Source organism: Stomoxys calcitrans, chromosome 4 (genome assembly GCF_963082655.1).
Source record: "Stomoxys calcitrans chromosome 4, idStoCalc2.1, whole genome shotgun sequence".
NCBI classification, from domain to species: Eukaryota; Metazoa; Arthropoda; class Insecta; order Diptera; family Muscidae; genus Stomoxys; species Stomoxys calcitrans.
Window position 1 is genome coordinate 72,663,288 of NC_081555.1, and position 19,152 is coordinate 72,682,439.

Consider the following 19,152-nt stretch of genomic DNA (forward strand, 5'->3'; position numbering starts at 1 on the left):
AAGGTAAGTCTTTACAATAAGCTACCATAAATATAAATTGGAGTGTAAATAATTAAATTTTGTAAACATCTCAACTGGTGTGAACGGTTGTGATTTTTCCCAAAACCAGTGAACCAAAACAAGTCAGAATAGACAGAGCATCTGGATAGAAGGTTAAGTCACTTACAATAATATTAAGCGGATACGCCCCATGAACATCATTAAGATTGTCTAAATCTCCCTATTATGAATGTTAACGAATGTCACTAAAAATGTTTTCTTTTACAAAATTAAGCATATTGCACATCTACGCATTATTTTTTCTCTTTATTTCACATCTTTTCCAAATACGGCTTGCAATGCAATTTAAATAACAAGTTTGACAATCTCAATGACGAAAATTTCAAAAATTGTATGTCGGCTGATCGCTTGGCTTAGCCTTGTTAAGTGAGCCCTGACATAGTATTAGTGAATCCTGAAATGTACCATGTGTTTTACACAAGCAATAAAATCGGTCGATAGTCGCTAACCAATTAAACCATGTGAGGTATCCATAAACATGACAAATTTTATTTTATCGTTTTTTTGCACGCTGAATTGTCAACACATGTAATCCAGCTGATTATTGTCAGATATACGAATTGTAGTCAGTCGCAAGAGCCGGAAGAAATAGCAAATATTTTTTATTACATTTAAATTGGAGCCAGGAGACAAACGAAAAGCACCATGAGTAAATAAACACGAAAGGGTAGAAGAGCGTTGTATAGAAAGAAAAAGACACAACAAAGTTCATGCATTGGCTACCATCTATGTCACCTATGCGACTGTGGCCTTAAAACAACCATTAATCTAGAAGAAGTCAAGGGTAAACAACCTCACAGAAGTAAGTGTAAAAGGGGTAAGAGCCAAAGACCGATATGAAAGAAACAAAATTGGTTTTAATGTTGGCTCAGTCACTGATAGGTAAGTTGTTCGACATTGGGGATTGAAAAAATTTAAAAATTTAGGCTGAGCCTAGTATAATTGTGTTGTTGCAGGTACAGGCTTCTTTTTCCTGTATGTCCATCATGTTCGATATTTATTCGAGAATCGCACCAACATGGCCCACTTAACGCAATTAGAAAGGGAGTCCCTGTTTCGCCGTGAGGACGCCCTGTACCATAGCTTTTATAAGACGCTAACAGAAGCTCCAGATTTCTGGACCGGCTGCATGCAGTTAATGAACGTCACCACCATCGAATATCCGCATAGTGTCAATGTCTTGAGCAGATTTCATGTGCTGCCTGAGATAACAATAGGGTAAGTACTGTTGTGGGTGTTATTCTAATCTATCTCTTTCGAAGGCAAACACATGATTTTGTGTTTCTTTTTCTATTTTATCAGATGCCAAGAGAGCCAAAGTGTTTTATTAATTAGGCCTTTTTTCAGCTACGCCTTTTATCTCACTCATTAACCGCGTTTCGTTATGCTTTGTTCCAGATTTCTTTATCATTTGTTACGTTCTCACAGCAGATTGGGACTTTTATCTTTATTGAGCTGTTGGCGCTCCGATGACATACGCCTGACACTCGAGCACGGACGATGTGAAGGACAGGCTTTGCAATTCTACTTTGAATGCGTGTGGCTGTTGGGCGGCATCACCGTCCTCATCATTTACATGTATGGCCTGCTGCTTAGCCGCAATATATTCGGTGGCATTTATGCTGTTGTGTCCTACATAATGTTTCATAGCTTCGCCTCAAAAATCTACGAGAGGCCAATGGCCCGAGAAAATTTTGCATTTCCCGCCATATTTGTGCAAATGTTCTATTTGTGCATTTGTATTCACCGTGTAACCGAGACAAAGAAGTACAAGATGTCAGCTTTGACGGTAAGAAGGCAAATCGGTTGTATGTGGTGCTGTCATGGAATGGGTCTTAACCTATATATGGATTTTTTTGTTTTCTTTTAGTTGCTGAAGCTCGTATATTTGACCACAGTGGCTCTTTTGTGCTGGCAGTTCTCTGCGATAATATTTGCCAGCCAAATACTGATACTGATGTTGCCATGGTCCATAAGCGATGTGCCAAATAGGGTGGTGGGCTTCTTCACCACGGACTATGTGCTATCTCAACTGATGGCCAATTTCCTGGCCTACTATTATTCATTCGGCAATCGTAGATATCTTTTCGGCTGGCAATTGGGTCCGCTTGTCGGTCTATCACTTATCACTGCAGTAAGAATTTTGAAAAAACCATCAACGCGGCCAAAAGAAGCTGGTGTTGGTGCCGATTCCTCATTTTCGTCGACAAGTGGGATAACAGAAAACACAGCGGAATTCCTGTTTAAAACCATACCTCTGGGCATACTTATATCCATATGCTCTCAGGGCACCATAATAGATATGCTAGAAATGTCCGGCTTAGCTAGGCCAATGGAAAACACTTATGCTTTGTATCGTGATCTCATCATACATTGGGTGCTACAGGCTAAAGTTAATTTCGTAACCAGTCTGGCTGCTTGCAATCCTGACTATGAACGTATGCAGTGGTACGAATTGTGGGGTTTTATTAAAAACCTGGTGGTTAAACCCTACTGTCTATACGGTGTAGTGATCATGGCCAGGTTCTTTCGCAAGTGGCGCAAGTCCACTGAAATGAAGGAGCCTAACACGGAAGGCATTGAAAGGGCAAAAAATTATGTATTAGAAGATTTTCTTGAAGAGAATCACATAAGCATGTCAGATATGTCGAAAAAAGAGACCGAATCGAGTCTTAATGACTGTTTCGATCTATTGGCCAAATGTAACTACGATTACGAGCGTTATAAGAAGGAAAAGACTAAGCATAAAAAAGACAAACCCAATGAACATTTGGATTTTCTAAATGACATTAAAAAGCTCAAAGAACAAATTCATGAACAACGTGAACAGCAACATGAGGACAACACTCAAGAGCGTGCAAAATGTGAAAAAGGAGATGATGAAGCTCCTCAAACTAATAAAAGACGTGATGATCATGATGACGATGATGATGATGATGTTAAAACAATGAACGAAGATAATATAAACTCGCCTGCCTCGCCCGACATCACAAATTCAGACTCACGAGAGACAAATAAACCGTCCTTAAACGGTAAAAGACCGTCATCTTCCAATGCAACTACAGGAAATTCTGCACGACCTGCTTCGGCGAGAGACGTTTACGAGTCGCCGGACATTGATTGTGACGATGATGAGAATACGTGCAACTATCGCAGTTTCCATTATCTCTACAGTTTCCTACAAATGGCGGTATTTACATTCATGGGTCTCAGCATAAGGAAACTATTTTTCCTTTGCTTTACACAAGGTTGTGTTCTTGGTTCTACAATATGTTCCTCCTTTATGTCTAATAAGAATCGTCGAATATTTTGGACTGCCTATTTGTTGGTCTTCTTGACGAGCGTTGTCAATCCTGGAATAAAGGTAAGTTGCTGTGTTTACACATTTTTTACGTTTCTAGTGTTTAGCCATTGAAGCTCCTCCGTGCAAAATTAAGGATTGCACTTCATCCAGATAGTCGATCAAGTTGTTATTACATTTAATGAGACCCTTAAGATCCGCATACTATATTCTAATTGCGCATGTCTAGGAGTGGTTTAGATGTGGGTGGGTTATATCTAACATTTTGCATTTTCCCGGCTTTTCACAACCCCGGGAAACGGGAATTAGAATTGTTCATTTCCCGGGTTCCTGGGATTTTTTATATATTTCAACAAACAAGCGAAAATAAATGGGAGTGAAAAATAATCTTGTTTGCGTATAATCAAAGGTTATTGCCTCAAACAAATTTAGAGATTACAACCCGTTCTGACAGAAATTTTGCTTGTAAAATTTTGCTATGACTTGTAATGTAAACCCTCAAGTTATCAGGTAATGGGGAAACTGTTCAAATTTTACAACCGACACCAAAATGAACGCTTTAAGGAATATCCAGTTTTAAAAATAATTTTTCATTTAAGGACCCAGCCTACTTAGATACCATGTGTTCCGGTGATAAATCATTGAATAAATCCAACATCTGTGTGATGTTCAAACTGAGGATCAACTTCAAAAAAGGCTTTTCAAGTTTAGTTTTTTTTAGGAGGAACGGAAGTTATAAAAACGGAGTTATGCAAACTTCATTACTCTGTTCGTAACATCCGATTGTTAAAACAACGCTATCTTTCGAACGAATAAAGTGGTCCGTTCCATGTAAAAAAGTTAGTGAACCAGATAATTAAACAAATATTTCTTATTGATGTAGGTCGATCAAAAACCTACCATATTTCATCATTAGATACAAAAACTAAAAATTTTGCTGGCAATGTCTTTATCAGTGCGGTTTTACTTAACACTTCCACAATTTTGTTAAGCCCGGCACGGTATAACTATGAGCATCACACAAGCTGGAACTTTCCAATCTGTGTAGTGTTCTTAGTTATCACGATAAGTTTAGCTGGGAGCTACCGCGCGCGCCAACACGTTGCGGATAGTTCGATAGCGGTATCGAGCTGATAATCTCAGTGAGAGGCCGGGCGGCACAGACTCTTGCACAAATACTGAGTGCCTGTGATGCTCAATACCGCAAGTCGAGATATTGGCGCATTTAAATAATCAATGGCCATCATGTTCCCACGGCCACCGGAACGAGCTTGTTCAGAACTTGACGAGGATCCCCACCTGCAAATGTGGCTACAACAACAACTATTTGCTTTAAGGTCGTGATAGTTTATAATATATAGACCTTAAAATAGATTTGACAGTTATATAAAGAAAATCTGCCAATAAGCCTATTTCAAACCTGCATTAAATTGTGTGAATACCAGTGTAAGACTTTAAGCGTTTACCTACATTATTTTATTTATTCCATTGCTATTTTTTGTATACAGTTCAGAAGAAGACTTATTTTAAAGATTTTTAGAATTCAGACGTTCTAATCTTGTTTTTATACCCTTAACCGTATGATGGAGGTATACTAATTTCGTCATTTTGTTTGTAACACCTCGAAATATGCGCCTGAGACCCCATAAAGTATATATATTCTTGATCGTCATGTCGTTTCAAGTCTATCTAGACATGTCCGTCCGTCTGTCTGTCGAAAGCACGCTAACTTTCCAATAACTCTAAGTATGGCGCAAATCGGTACATAACCTGATATAGCCGCCATATAAACCGATCTTGGGTCTTGACTTCTTGAGCCTCTAGAGGGTGCAATTCTCATCCGATTTGATTCGACCTCCAACATAAATGTCCAATATGGTCTGAATCGATCAACAGCTTGCTACAGCTCCCATATAAACCTATCTCCCGATTTTGTTTTTTGAGCCCCTACAAGGCGCAATTCTTATCCGAATGAACAGAAATATTACTCAATGACTTCTACAATGTTCAGCATTCATTTATGGTCCGAATCGGAATATAACTTAATATAGCTCCAATAGTATAACAGTTCTTATTCAATATTCTTTGTTTGCCTAAAAAGAAATACCGCGCATAGAACTCGACAAATGCGATGGTGGAGGGTATATAAGATTCGGCCCGACCGAACTTAGCACGCTCTTACTTGTTTTTTTTTTTTTTTTGTTTTTTTTTTTTAATTTCTAAAAAAGATGAATCTGGAAAATAAAAATATTTGATCATGCTATGATTTTCGCTTCATTTCTTTTGCATGCCGAAATATCCGAGTTTGCAGAATTTCGGGACTTTAATAGCATAGAAGACTGGGATGGTTTATTTGCCCATTTGCACTATCTTGATGCTTTCGAATGTGACTTTTTATGTAGTCTTTTTAATAAATTACTTTCCTTTGTACCCATTGTAAGGAAGAAAATTTGCTATGACACTAATTCATGGATGAACTCTAGTGACATTGTTTATGCTAGATCTTTAAGGGATATGGCGTTCTCTGCCTTTCAATGGGAACGTTCGACTCAAAAGTGGCTTGTTTATTGTTGAGTGCGTAATAAAGCTAAGGGTGTTATACGTAAGAGTAAAGTGCGACATTTTGCCAAGATTTTTAGTGGCTTTGATTCAAGTGAAATGTGGAGGGTACTTAAGTCTAAAGAATGCGTCGGAGATGATAAGGATGATATTGATCTTGATGTTGATGAACTCAATCGATTTTCGTTGGTGTTGAAAATCGTGACTGTGAGTATGATTTCGGTAACTTTGAGAAAGGGGCTGAATCATTCTCTTTTCGATCTATAACTGAATTTGAATTGCTTGAGGTTTTATGTATGGTTATATCGAAGTCTGTTGGCATAGATAACATATCTATACGTTTCATTAAGATAATTTTTCCGGATATTTCTGATATATTGTTGGACTTTTTTAACTGTACCTTGAAGATCTGAATTTTCATCTGCTTGGAAAGTTACTCGGGTAATGCCGATTTCGAAGAAAAGATTTGCTCGTAATCCTGATGATTATTGCCCCATTTCTATTCTCCCTGCTATATCGAAGGTTATGGAGCATCTTCTTAAGAAGCAAATTCTTGAGGCACATTCTTCATAGATTTGTGAAGATCAATATTTATGCTCTCTGCTTTCAATCGACTTTTCAAAAGCTTATAACTCTATTGGCCATTGTGGTTTGATGTCCAAATTAAAGAGCCAATTCAATTTTTCAAAAACAGCATCCAAGCTTGTTTTTTCTTATCTGAGAGGAAGAACTCAATTTGTAGTGGCCAACGGTTTAACGTCATCCATGCTTTCTTTAACATCTGGAGTTTCCCAAGGATATGTTCTCGGTCTCCTTTAGTTTATTCTGTACGTCAATGATATAGAACAAGCTATTGATACTGTTGCCTGCAAACCCTTTTTTACGCTGATGATGTTTTTCTTCTGTCTGGTGGTTATCGTTGTTCATCGGGTTTACTGGAAGCTAGTATTAACGATTCTCTTGGACAGATATTGCATTGGACTTCTGTTAATCGCCTTACAGTTAATACATCCAAGACCAAGGCTATTATGTTTGGATCTAATGATCATAACATCTTTGATTTAAATATTGTGAAGATCGGTGCTCAAATTGAATATGATAATCAATTTAAATATCTTGGCATTGTCCTCGATTCGAGACTTACATTTAAACTTCATGTTGATTTGGTTTCTTGTAGGGTGTGGAGTTAATTGAGAAGAATTTATGCTTCTAATATCTACTTGCCTACTTCTGTGAGAAAATGCCTTGCTCATACCCTTTTGCTGTCTCAAGTAATGTATGGCCTTGAGGTTTTTTCCGGTATTAACTTAATTCATATAGCGTCGATTAAAAGGATCGTGCGCTTTATTTATAATGTTAATAGGCATGACTACATTTCGAATTATTTCCTAGGTTGTTCATTTGATGATTTCCTTAAATCCCGTTTACTTCTTATGTTCCATAATATCATCAAATAGCTTACTCTGTAGAAAGCTTTATGCTACCAGAAATCCGCATATAGTGATTTCACTTATTAGGAATTCTATTTATATGATCTTATTGGTAGTTAGAGTTGCACGCTGCTAGAATTATTTGCTCCTATCCCTACGTATTATTTTAACCGCCAGTGTAACAATATTATTTTAACCGCTTAGTACCTGCCCCTTAGTTACAATTGACATTTGTATATACGTTTAAGTTAATTAGACCAACTTTCATTGCATTTTCATGTACAATTTTATCGCTTACTATCATCACTGATCTAGTTGGCAATTATACTTCAGGTATGTCCATAAATATATATTTTGTGTATTACGGCTGGGGAGCCAATTTTGCTACTTAGATTTTATTTTTTATTGTTTTCATATCGCATAGATGCTTTTACTTAGGTAGCATGCCCTGTGATACAGTTATTTGGCCGTATGGCTTTTTGTATTATATTCAAATTAATAAATAAATAAAAAACTGCTCTATGAAATAACTCAATTAAAACGAAAATGAAATAAGTCCCCAAAATGCTCTATAAAAACCAAAAACAATTATTCTTGGGGACTTATTTCGTTTTTTGGGGAATTATTATGCATTCATTTTTTTTTTTTGCAGATAATTAAAAAAATTCGGGCAATTTTTTTTTCTAGCAAAAAAAAATGAATACAAAATAAAATAAAATAAAATAACCAGGAAAAGAATTCCACAGAATCTGCTGGATTTGAATATTTCGTTAACAAAGACAAACGCCAAAAGTTGTCCCCTTACCTCGCAAATACCACCAAATTTGCAACATATGCCAGCTTAGTTTTGGAAACAGTTGCCATTTCTCAAGGACTTGATACACATAACTCTGCCTGTCTGTTGAAATCACGCTACAGTTTTTAAAAATAGAGATATTGAGCTGAAATTTTGCACATATCCTTTTTTGTCCACAATCAAGTTAAGTTCGAAGATGGGCTATATCGGACTATATCTTGATATAGCCCCCATATAGACCGATCCGCCGATTGGGACAGTGAGATGAGTTAGCCCCTTCGACATCTTTCTTCAATTTGGCCCAGATTGGTCCAGATTTGGATATAGCTGCCATATAGACCGATCTCTAGGTTTAAGGTTTTGGACCCATAAAAAGCACATTTATTGTCCGATGTTGCCGAAATTTGGGACAGTGAGTTGTGTTGGGCCCTTCAACATTCTTCCTCAATTTGGCTCAGATCGGTCCAGATTTGGATATAGCTGCCATATAGACCGATCTCTCGATTCAAAGTCTTGGCCCCATAAATGGTGCATTTATAATCCGATTTCACTGAAATAACTCCTCGAAAAATTAATAGGAAATAAATCCTAAAAAAACAAAATAACTACCCAAAAATAGTTGTTTTTGTTTTCCATAGAGCATTTTGGGGACTTATTCCATTTTCGATTTTGGGGGGTCATTTCATGGGAATTTTTTTCATAGAGCCGTTTCAAAGTACTTTTCAAGTTAAATTTGCATGATAATTGGAACTATTGTTGACTTTTTGCATTTAATCCCCAAATTTCGAATCAAACTTAACTGCATTTCCCAAAATAAAGTTTTCGAACAAATTTAAAGAATTACCGCGATAGAAAAAATGGTTTTCTTAATTTAATTAAACAATTCGTACACCTTTTTATATCCAACACCGAAGGATGGGGGTATATTCATTTTGTCATTCCGTTTGCAAAACATCGAAATATCCATTTCCGACCCTATGAAGTATAAATATGCTTGATCAGCGTATAAATCTAAGACGATCTAGCCATGTCCGTCTATCCGTCCGTTTGTTCGTCTCTCTGTTGAAATCACGCTACCATCTTTAAAAATGAGATATTGAGTCGAAATTTTACACATATTCTTTTTTTGTCCACAACCGGGTTAAGTTCGAAGATGGGCTATATCGGACTATATCTTGATATAGCCCCCTATAGACCGATCCGACCGATGAGTTAGCCCCTTCAACATTCTTCTTCAATTTGGCTCAGATCGGTCCAGATTTGGATATAGCTGCCATATAGATCGATCTCTCGATTTAAGGTTTTGGGGCCATAAAAGGCACATTTATTGTCCGATGTCGCCGAAATTTGGGACAGCGAGTTGTGTTAGGCCCTTCGACATTCTTCATAAACTTGGCCCTAATTGGTCCAGATTTGGATATAGCTGCCATAAAGACCGATATCTCGACTTAAAGTTTTGGCCCCATAAAAGGCGCGTTTATAATCCGATTTCACTGAAATTTGACAGAGTGACTTATGTTAGGCTTTTCGACATCCGTGTCGTATATGGTTCAGATCGGTTTATTTTTTGATATAGCTACTAAAAAGATCAATATGTAGTTATGCACAATAGAACAATGACTTCTACTTATTAGTATTTCATCCAAATCGGAACATTTTTCATGTATTTCATTGCCATGCATTTTTCACCGGATTTTAACGAAAGGTGGTAACCATATATACCCGAGGTAGAGGGTATCGGCCTGGCCAAACTTAACGCGTTTTTACTTGTTTGTTTGTCGGAAGATCAGAGGTTTGTGTCTAAAGACTTAAAATAAAATACTCGCCAAGTACAACACCTTCGTCGTTTCTAAACGACCAAACTTTGATGCCAGAATTCAAATTCGAATTCGGATTTCCAGATTATATGATGTATATATTCTGACCTTGACTTCTCCTCAGAAGTCGTTTAATTTATTTTTGAAAAATTGATTTACACATAATTTAGACGGATATCGTCCGCATTTAATACCACGAAATTGATTGACCCCTACACACTCTCCCCCAAGGATTTGTATGCAACATTTATAAACTGGAACGAAAATATTCACATCATATAAGAATTACACTTCCCAGGTTCTAGACAAAGTCATCTTGAAAGCCATAACAAAAGTCGTTGTGCACAATTTTCCCTAAATAGGGAAAATTTCATCTTTAGAGGCCCGAGGAAGTAAAATATGAATTGATTTACATGGGGCTACCTAAATATGAGACGACAAATCAATAAGAAGCACTTGCTAAAAAAATTTTCGAGCAGTTAGCACTAAACAGTAAAAATTAAGCGTGATTACTAGAGACAGATGTTTTTAGAGGAACTTGATCCACTTAAAAAATCATGGCTATATACAAATGTACTCTGTGTCTTATACGTTGTTCAGACCAAAGCTGTTTTGATTAAACAACTCGTTTTCCCTTTACAATTTGCAAGGGCAAAACGTTCGTTTGCCACAAAAATGAGTCACTTAAAGTATGTGATCCCAAAAAGAAGTTGACCTATTTTCGATTTTCAAAATACAATTTTTAGGTAATTTTGTCCGTAATATCTCGAAAACTAGATTTTCATATTTTATTTTTCTTTTGATGGATATATTTAATCGCTATTTGACTGCCGCTTAACATAATTCGAAATAGTTTAGATGCCCGCAGTTGTCTCATTCTCCCATTAGATGCAAAAAAGGATTGTGTGGAGGACATCTTTGGAATAATTCTATAACATTTGAACGAATAAAGATATCTACACGAAACTTGAGATAGCAAATGTAGAGATGGTTTCTAATAAGTATGCAAAATTTGGAAACCCTAGGGGTTGACATGGGGCGCGAACATTGGTCACTTCGAGCATTTCACATTTTGAAGTGCTGCCAAATAAGCATTTATTAGTCCATCCTCATGATTCTTTTTGCAAAAGTAGAGCTCGTAAAATTCTACAAAAAAATTCCTACATGTCTGGAATATTCCTAAAGGTTCTAGCGATATTGGAGTTAAAACAACGAATAATAAAAAATTGATATAGATTGTTCTTTCCTGCTAAAAGTTATACGCTTCACAACTTAAAATTTCCGAAAATTGATGCAAATTTTACAAAAAATTTAAAATATGTTTCAAAAATAAAAAAATATGTTTTGGTTGATAATTTAGTAATTTAAAAGCTAAAAAATAAAAAAAAATTAAAATTGAAAAAAAAAATGTTTACTTCGTGTTGCAATTTTTCCACAAATTGACTTTGATGAGCCCTAACTAAACACCTAACAGGTCGTAGCACCCTTTTGAAACATACATTTCATAGGCTAAACACTTAAGTTGTAGGGCATTATTTTATTCTACATACCAAACTTCTGTCAAACCAGGAAAAATTAAAGCTTCTAGGAACCGAACAAGGATGATCGAGAGACCGGTTTACGAAGGAGCTGTATCAGGTTATAAGACTTTTGAACCGTACTGTACGGCACAGTTGTTGGAAGTCATAACGAAACACTACATACAAAATTTCAGCCAAATCGGACAAAAATTTGCGTCTTGTAAGGACTCAAAAAGTCAAATCGGAAGATCGGCTTATATGAGAGCTATATTAGGTTAAAGACCGATTTCAACCATACTGTACGGCGCAGTAGTTGGAAGTCATAACATAATACGAAATGCAAAATTTCCGACAAAAATTGCGGCTTGTAAGGGCTCAAGAAGTCAAATCCGGAGATCGATTGATGTAGAAGCTATATCAGTTTATAGGCCGATTCGGACCGTATTTTGCACAGTTGTTGGAAGTTATAACGGCACCCCACAATTTCAGCCAAATCGGACAAAAATTGCGGCTTCCAGGGGCTCAGGAAGTCAAATCGGAAGATCTCACCACAAACGAAACTGCCTTGAAACCTAGTGTCTTGAAATTTTACACATGATCTCACTAACACTTCAGCTCTAATCATTTCAAATTTCAAAGAGATATCTCTAACCGTTCTCACACGGCATATATTTTACTATTTTTTTTTTTCAATTTTCGCCCACTGTGCAACAATTGCATTGCATATTGGACTTGGTTATGTTTTAACGGCTATGTTTAAATTGTTATTAATGTTTCAAGACCAAGATCTTCGGATAGTATTATAATTTTTTCTGTAATAGGCCACCGTAAGCAGGAATGCGTAGGTTCCAATCCCGGTGAGAACATTAGCAAAACTATTGGGTTGCCCAAAAAGTAATTGCGGGTTTTTCATATAGTCGGCGTTGACAAATTTTTTCACAGCTTGTGACTCTGTAATTGCATTCTATCTTCTGTCAGTTATCAGCTGTTACTTTTAGCTTTCTTTAGAAAAAAGTGTAAAAAAAGTATATTTGATTAAAGTTCATTCTAAGTTTTAATAAAAATGCATTTACTTTCTTTTAAAAAATCCGCAATTACTTTTTGGGCAACCCAATATATTTGGCGGTGGTTATCCCCTGGTGCTAGCGACAGTTGTGAAGAACTTGTCTTATGTAAACGGCCACCTAAACTAACATAGCTAAAGTGTTCCCGCTCAGCGGCAAGCTTGCAATAAAAATCGAGCTTTTATTTATATCGGAGAGCACTCATTGATATGAGAGATGTATCCCCTCTGTTCCTGTTCACTCTGTTCTGCAATGTATACCTCAATGTCCCTCCAATATGTACACCATGTGTATTATTTACATATTTCTTCTATATATATATTGCAGAATATTCAAGAAGAATATTTTCCCTCTACAAATCATAAATTGGGACATGATGATTTGGATACAATGTTGGAATGGATAAAAATGAATACCGAAAAAGATGCGGTATTCGCAGGTAATTACAAAATAGACCAAAAATTTGATTAAAAAATATTTGAAAACATTAATGTTTATTATTTTTTTAGGTCCCATTGATATAATTGGTACAGTGCATTTATCAACAAGAAGACCAATTGTTAACCACGCCCATTTGGAAATGAAACAAATAAGGTAAGATCAAAAACCTTGCTGTTCCATACAATTCCTAACCTTCGATTTTTTTGGCTGTTTCAGCGAACGTACCGAACATGTATATAGTATTTTTAGTCGCCAGCAATCCTCAGATATTTATAATCAATGTTCCCAATTGAAAATACAGTATTTGATTATAACAGTGAATGATTGTGAAAATCACATAAGGTAAGCAATGATAAGTTAGTAGCTTCGAATTCCCGAGGTTTTTTTGAGTATTTATTGCGCACAACAAGCCGATTACTGGCTAAGGTTGTTGTTGTTGTTGTAACCACATTTGTGTGTGGAGGTGGAGACTCTCGTCAAGCTCCATAAACGGCCCAGAGGACCGATCGACGCGTGAACGTTAAAGGTGGTCTCATGTGTACAACAACCACAAATCATATGTTTCCAATCCGCCATCTCTTCATCAAGATGCCATTTCAAAAATTACCCTCACAGTAGTCCAGGCCAATAGTTCCAAACCTGCTTATTCACTAGCTACAATGTAAGCAGGACTAGTTCCACTTTTGTTTACTTTCAGTGTAAACTACTGGTGAATTCAACATGGGTTTGTCATAAGAGTAACCAGTTGGTCCTGGAACTAGTACTTCGGCTAATTCCAACAAACTAATAGTTTCGTAATTGATTTCTTTGGACATTTGTCAATGTTTGAAAAAATATTTTTTTTATTTTTCTGCTTGCTTTTGGTTTTTCTTTGTCACTCTCTCTACGTGAAAAATTTTGTTGTTGTAGCCACATTTGCATGTGGAGGTGGCGATCCTCGTCAAGCTCTTATAGGCAAGCAAGCTCGCTGCGGTCTTTACGACCGATCGCCGTGGGAACATGATGGCCATTTAAATGCGCCAATATCTTGCCTTGTCATATCGAGCATCATAGACACTCAGTATTTAAGCAACAGCCGGTGCCGGCCTCTCTCTGATACTCTCCACTCGATACCGCTGATTGTCCTCGACTGCAGTTGCAGCTACTCCTTATGGAGCATTCTACTAACCACACAGATCGGTACTTAAAGTTCCAGCCTGTGTGATGCTCTTAGTTATCCCGTGCCAGATTGAAAACATTTTTATGTTTTGTCAGTGGTCGACGAGGAGATTTGAACTCATCGTCTTAGTTTGGTACTCTTCCACGCATCCTCTAGACTACCGACATTACTTTGTTAATGATGCAATAACGCAACAAGCATTACCACACAGCAATAACTTACTCAATTAAATTACATTAAAAAAAATTGTAGAAATCACTTTTAAAAAAATTTTTAATAAGAAATATATAAAAAATGTCGGCGAATTTTCTTAAATAAATTTAAAGAAACCAGCTAGTAACCAACCAGTTGGCACCATCATCTAGTTCAGCATCTAACTTTTAAAGTGAATTTTGTCTCTGCATTTCCATTTTTCGCAAAATCCTAAGAAATGTAGTTATTTATGCATTTGACTCTCAAATACTATTTACTGCACTAACAACAGGTACTGCTGATAGGGGTCGGTTTAAAAAAATGGTCGTTGTCGTTGTTGCAGTAGTTTGTTGTGTTCTATCTTTTGTCTGCTTGATTCTGTTGAGTGTCAAGATCCAGGAACTCTGCGACTAAGATGGGGTGCGTCCACAGGGATCTGGGTCTGAATGGGTCAAGTGCGTGTGGCTTGGCAGTGAAAGAGGTGACGTGTATCGTGTGGTCCCTGGTTACAATCGGGACATACATCTTGCACGTCGGCATCAATTCTCGCTCTTTAGGAGTTGAGGCGGCTGCATCTGCCGGAAGGTAGTTGAGCCCGAACAACTCTAGTTTGCAGGGGAATGTCAATTTCTTCAGGTGCAATGGGAGACGGTCGTTCTCCAAGGACTACATTCACGCAGTACATATTTACCGCATCTGCTACCGTGTCTGCATGAATGTTGTCTAGACCCGCTTGATCTAGAGGATCTCTCTTGTACCGCTGAACCTCACGCTCTAGATCATGTAGATCTACCTTAAGGCTTCTGGGCGGTGGATATCTATCCACAAGATGATGATTTGGATGGTCTTTGCGATAACAGCTTAGAATATATTGCTTAGACAGCATGTAGTTATGTCTTCGCACTAGTAGAATCTTTGTCTCCTGATGGAGGTGGTCCACATGAGAACTGAGGAGACAGCCCGTCGCAGTTCGGAGGGCGCATTTTGATAGATCTGAGTATTATTGTCACAGAGCTGACGAGTCCACAATGGCCTTAACAAAGTGATGCTAGAGGCTGCGTGGAAGTCTACCAAACATAAGATTATGAGTTCAACTCTCCTCGTTCAGCACTGACAAAACTTAAAACTTGTTTCGTGGAGAGAGTGAAAGAAAAAAAAACCAAGAGCAAGCAGAAAAATAAAAAAAATATTTTTTTCAAATATTGGCAAATGTCCAAAGAAATCAATTGCAGAACTAGTTTGTTGGAATAATCCGAAGTACTAGTTCCAGGGTCAACTGGTTACTCCAATGATAAACCCATGTAAAATTCACAAACCCATGTTAAATTACACTGAATGTAAACAAAAGTGGAACTAGTCCTGATTAATTTGGAGGCGGTTGTACGTACCGGATTGACCCGATGGAGTCCTTCATCGGCAAGCGCTGCCGCCTCAGTGTACAACACACTGCTACAACAACAACAACCTTGGAGCTAGTGAATAAACAGTTTTGACACTAGTGGCATAGACTACTGAGGAGAGAAAGCTTTCTCGTGTGTGTATGTGTGCAGGTAAAATGAGAGAAAGAGAAACACAAACAAAGAGAACTTGCAAAAATGGAGTGGTTTGCTGTGAATGCAGAACTACATCTTCAAATCGTCAAACTGGTCGGCAGTTTTCAGCTGTTCGGGTGATACCACCTTTTTTAATCGACCTTGGTTATGGATAGGCACCACTAACTCGCCTAGTCGTATCGAGTATCATAGGCACTCAGTATTTAAGCAAGAACCGGTGCCGGCCGGCTTCTCACTGAGATTCTCCACTCGCTACTGCTTGTCAGCGGCTGCTACTCCTTATATGGAGCCTCCCACTAGCTGCAAGCTGTGGACGCGTCCAGTAGCTCTCAGCTGAGCTTCTCGTAATGACGATGAACACCACATAAATCGGAACTGAGAGTTCCAAACCGTGTGTGGTGTCATCCCGCGCCAGGATGGCTTAGCTGTATATCCATAGTTGCATGGGGCGGTTTAATTAATATCCGCACCCTGTTTTCAACCTAACCTAACTTAATCTTAATAAAGATAAATGAATCATTTGATAATTTATGCTCTTAGAATGGTTTTAATAAACTAGAACCATTCTGTTTTTGGACGTCTGTGAGAACGTTGCATTCAACCAACTTCTTTAAGCTAATCATGGCTCATAAGCTACGATAAGGGTCTTGCTAGTCTTTTTTCAAATGAGTGTTAAATAACTTTTGTAAGAAAGAATTTTAGCGGACATGCGGGTAAAGTGCTTCTCTGTTGCTTGGGCAGATCCTATTAATTAATGGGAATTCAAATTTACACCTAATGTAAACTGTCCATTGTTTTTTGTCTGTCTGTCTGTTATTACCTTTTCAAATGTAGAACTTTTTTATTTATTGTTGAATATGACCCACACATAACATAGTCCCAATAAAAGGAGTGTTTTTAAACAAATTTTTATAATCGTTTTTTTTTTGCTTTCTCCTATTTGTTTTCCAGTGATGAATGTGATTTACTTTCTATATGGGATGATGTACAGCCCGCTTATCGTAAATATCCTCAATTTTGTTCTGAATTAGCAATTAAGAATATACCGAGCTTTTTAAAAGTATTTACCAACGACTATTATGCCATTATTAAAATGTTTTCACAAAGTGTACAAATCAATTTGAAATACAATAAAATGCCGGAAAAGCAAATGTAAACATCCTGTGCTATATATACAATGTGTATACGGTATATATATACATACATACAATAAGTACATACATACATACTTTAAGTACATACATATATCAATGTATTTATGCCAACTTAGAGAAAAAAAAAGACAAACTCCATCATATAGAAAACCATACAATTATTTGACTAACTTTTTAAATGCGCCTTCCCAATTTAAAAGATGCCACTTTTCAAAATTTCAAAATTTCTACTTCAATTCTTCTAAAAAATCGCATAATTAAATTTCACGAAATTTCTATAAAAATTTTTTCAAAATTTTCTATAGGGACGAAACCTTCTACAGAAACGAAGTTTTTACAAAATTTCTTATGAAAACGAAAATTTGACAAAATTTCGTTTGGTAATTACATTTTGATACAGTTTCCAATCGGATATTGTCCGGCTGCAAACCGTAGGGTTCTCTGTTTCTTTAACAAATATAAAAACAAAAACCTTATTTTTATAACAAATAGTGAAAAATTCTTTGAAAACTGTTACATTTGTGGTACTAAGTTCTTCAATGAGTGGAAATTGGACATTCACTATAAAGGAGTGAACGGAAGGTTTTTTTTTATGTTGAGCCAATATGATAAAAACAAGGAATTTTCAATGATCGGAGATTTTCTTTGCAAATGCAAAAGGAAAGCCAGAAATTGCAACACACACCAACTATTGGGTTGCCCAAAAAGTAATTGCGGATTTTTCATATAGTCGGCGTTGACAAATTTTTTCACAGCTTGTGACTCTGTAAATGCATTCTTTCTTCTGTCAGTAATCAGATGTTACTTTTAGCTTGCTTTAGAAAAAAAGTGTAAAAAAGTATATTTGATTAAAGTTCATTCTAAGTTTTATTAAAAATGCATTTACTTTCTTTTAAAAAATCCGCAATTACTTTTTGGGCAACCCAATACTATGGGACGCGTTCCGTCATTTGGTTAGAATAGCTCATCGGCCGTATTAGGTGTTAAGGCTTCAAGGGCCGCACGTATGTTGTACTTATACCCATTTTTTCGCCTCTCTGATATAATTCCACATATACCACGCTCGACAACCCTGTATGTTAGCTGTACTTTTCCCAATGCATGTGTTTTTGTGTAATGACAGATTTTTTGTCCATTCAATTACACTTCTCCCATGGCATACACATGATTCTGTGCATTTCTGCCAAAAGAAGACATCCATCTATTACAACAAAACTTACTCTTCAGCAATCGATGCTTGTGTATCGTTTTTTTTGTAATAGTTAGATGTCTTGTTTTGGCAGAAATGTATGAAGTGGAGTTTGTTTTCTTACTTGCTGCGCCACAAAAAGTAAACACTATTTACTTATTTTCAACGTAGAAGATATGTCTTTTTTAGAGATTCACAGATGAGAAGAAGTCATGTATCCATTTTGACAAATCCTACCTATGACTTTTGGTGTGGTGCCAGACGAAATCGCGACCTAGGAAACCAGTCAATGCTATTAATAGCAACATATTTTCTGCCTAACTTCAAAAATAAGGTTTATTGTTTTTCTATTTGCAATAGAAACAGAGAACTCTAGAGTCTGCAGCCGGAGAATATCCGATTGTATAAATTATATTAATACCGAATAAATATAGCTAAAAATGTGTAAAAAAAATTTGATCCATAATCGATCCATAAATATTGACAAAATTTCCTATAGAAATGACATTTAGACAAAATTTCCTATAGAAATGAAATTTTGACAAAATTTCCTATAGAAATGAAATTTTGACAAAATTTCCTATAGAAATGAAATTTTGACAAAATTTCCTATAGAAATGAAATTTTGACAAAATTTCCTATAGAAATGAAATTTTCACAAAATTTCCTATAGAAATGAAATTTTGACAAAATTTCCTATAGAAATGAAATTTTGACAAAATTTCCTATAGAAATTAAATTTTGACAAAATTTCCTATAGAAATTAAATTTTGACAAAATTTCCTATAGAAATGAAATTTTGACAAATTTCCTATAGAAATGAAATTTTCACAAAATTTCCTATAGAAATGAAATTTTGACAAAATTTCCTATAGAAATAAAATTTTGACAAAATTTCCTATAGAAATGAAATTTTG

The 19,152-nt window shown here is 36.4% G+C and overlaps 1 protein-coding gene across 1 annotated transcript; it reads left to right on the forward strand.

Moving 5' to 3' along the window:
* Positions 1-612: 612 nt before the first annotated feature.
* LOC106092354 (C-mannosyltransferase dpy-19 homolog) lies at positions 613-18,752 on the forward strand. The gene is made up of 8 exons (XM_013259188.2): positions 613-942; positions 1,017-1,278; positions 1,459-1,849; positions 1,931-3,424; positions 12,875-12,986; positions 13,057-13,141; positions 13,205-13,330; positions 16,844-18,752. The coding sequence occupies exons 1-8, from the start codon at positions 897-899 to the stop codon at positions 17,046-17,048; spliced, it is 2,721 nt and encodes a 906-aa protein (XP_013114642.2). The 5' UTR covers positions 613-896; the 3' UTR covers positions 17,049-18,752.
* The last annotated feature ends 400 nt before the right edge of the window (positions 18,753-19,152 follow it).

Coding starts and splice junctions, on each gene's coding strand:
- LOC106092354 (XM_013259188.2), top strand. CDS start 897: ATGAAAGAAACAAAATTGGTTTTAATGTTGGCTCAGTCACTGATAG. Junction 1,850..1,930: donor ACAAGATGTCAGCTTTGACG/GTAAGAAGGCAA, acceptor GTTTTCTTTTAG/TTGCTGAAGCTCGTATATTT. Junction 12,987..13,056: donor AAAAGATGCGGTATTCGCAG/GTAATTACAAAA, acceptor TTATTTTTTTAG/GTCCCATTGATATAATTGGT.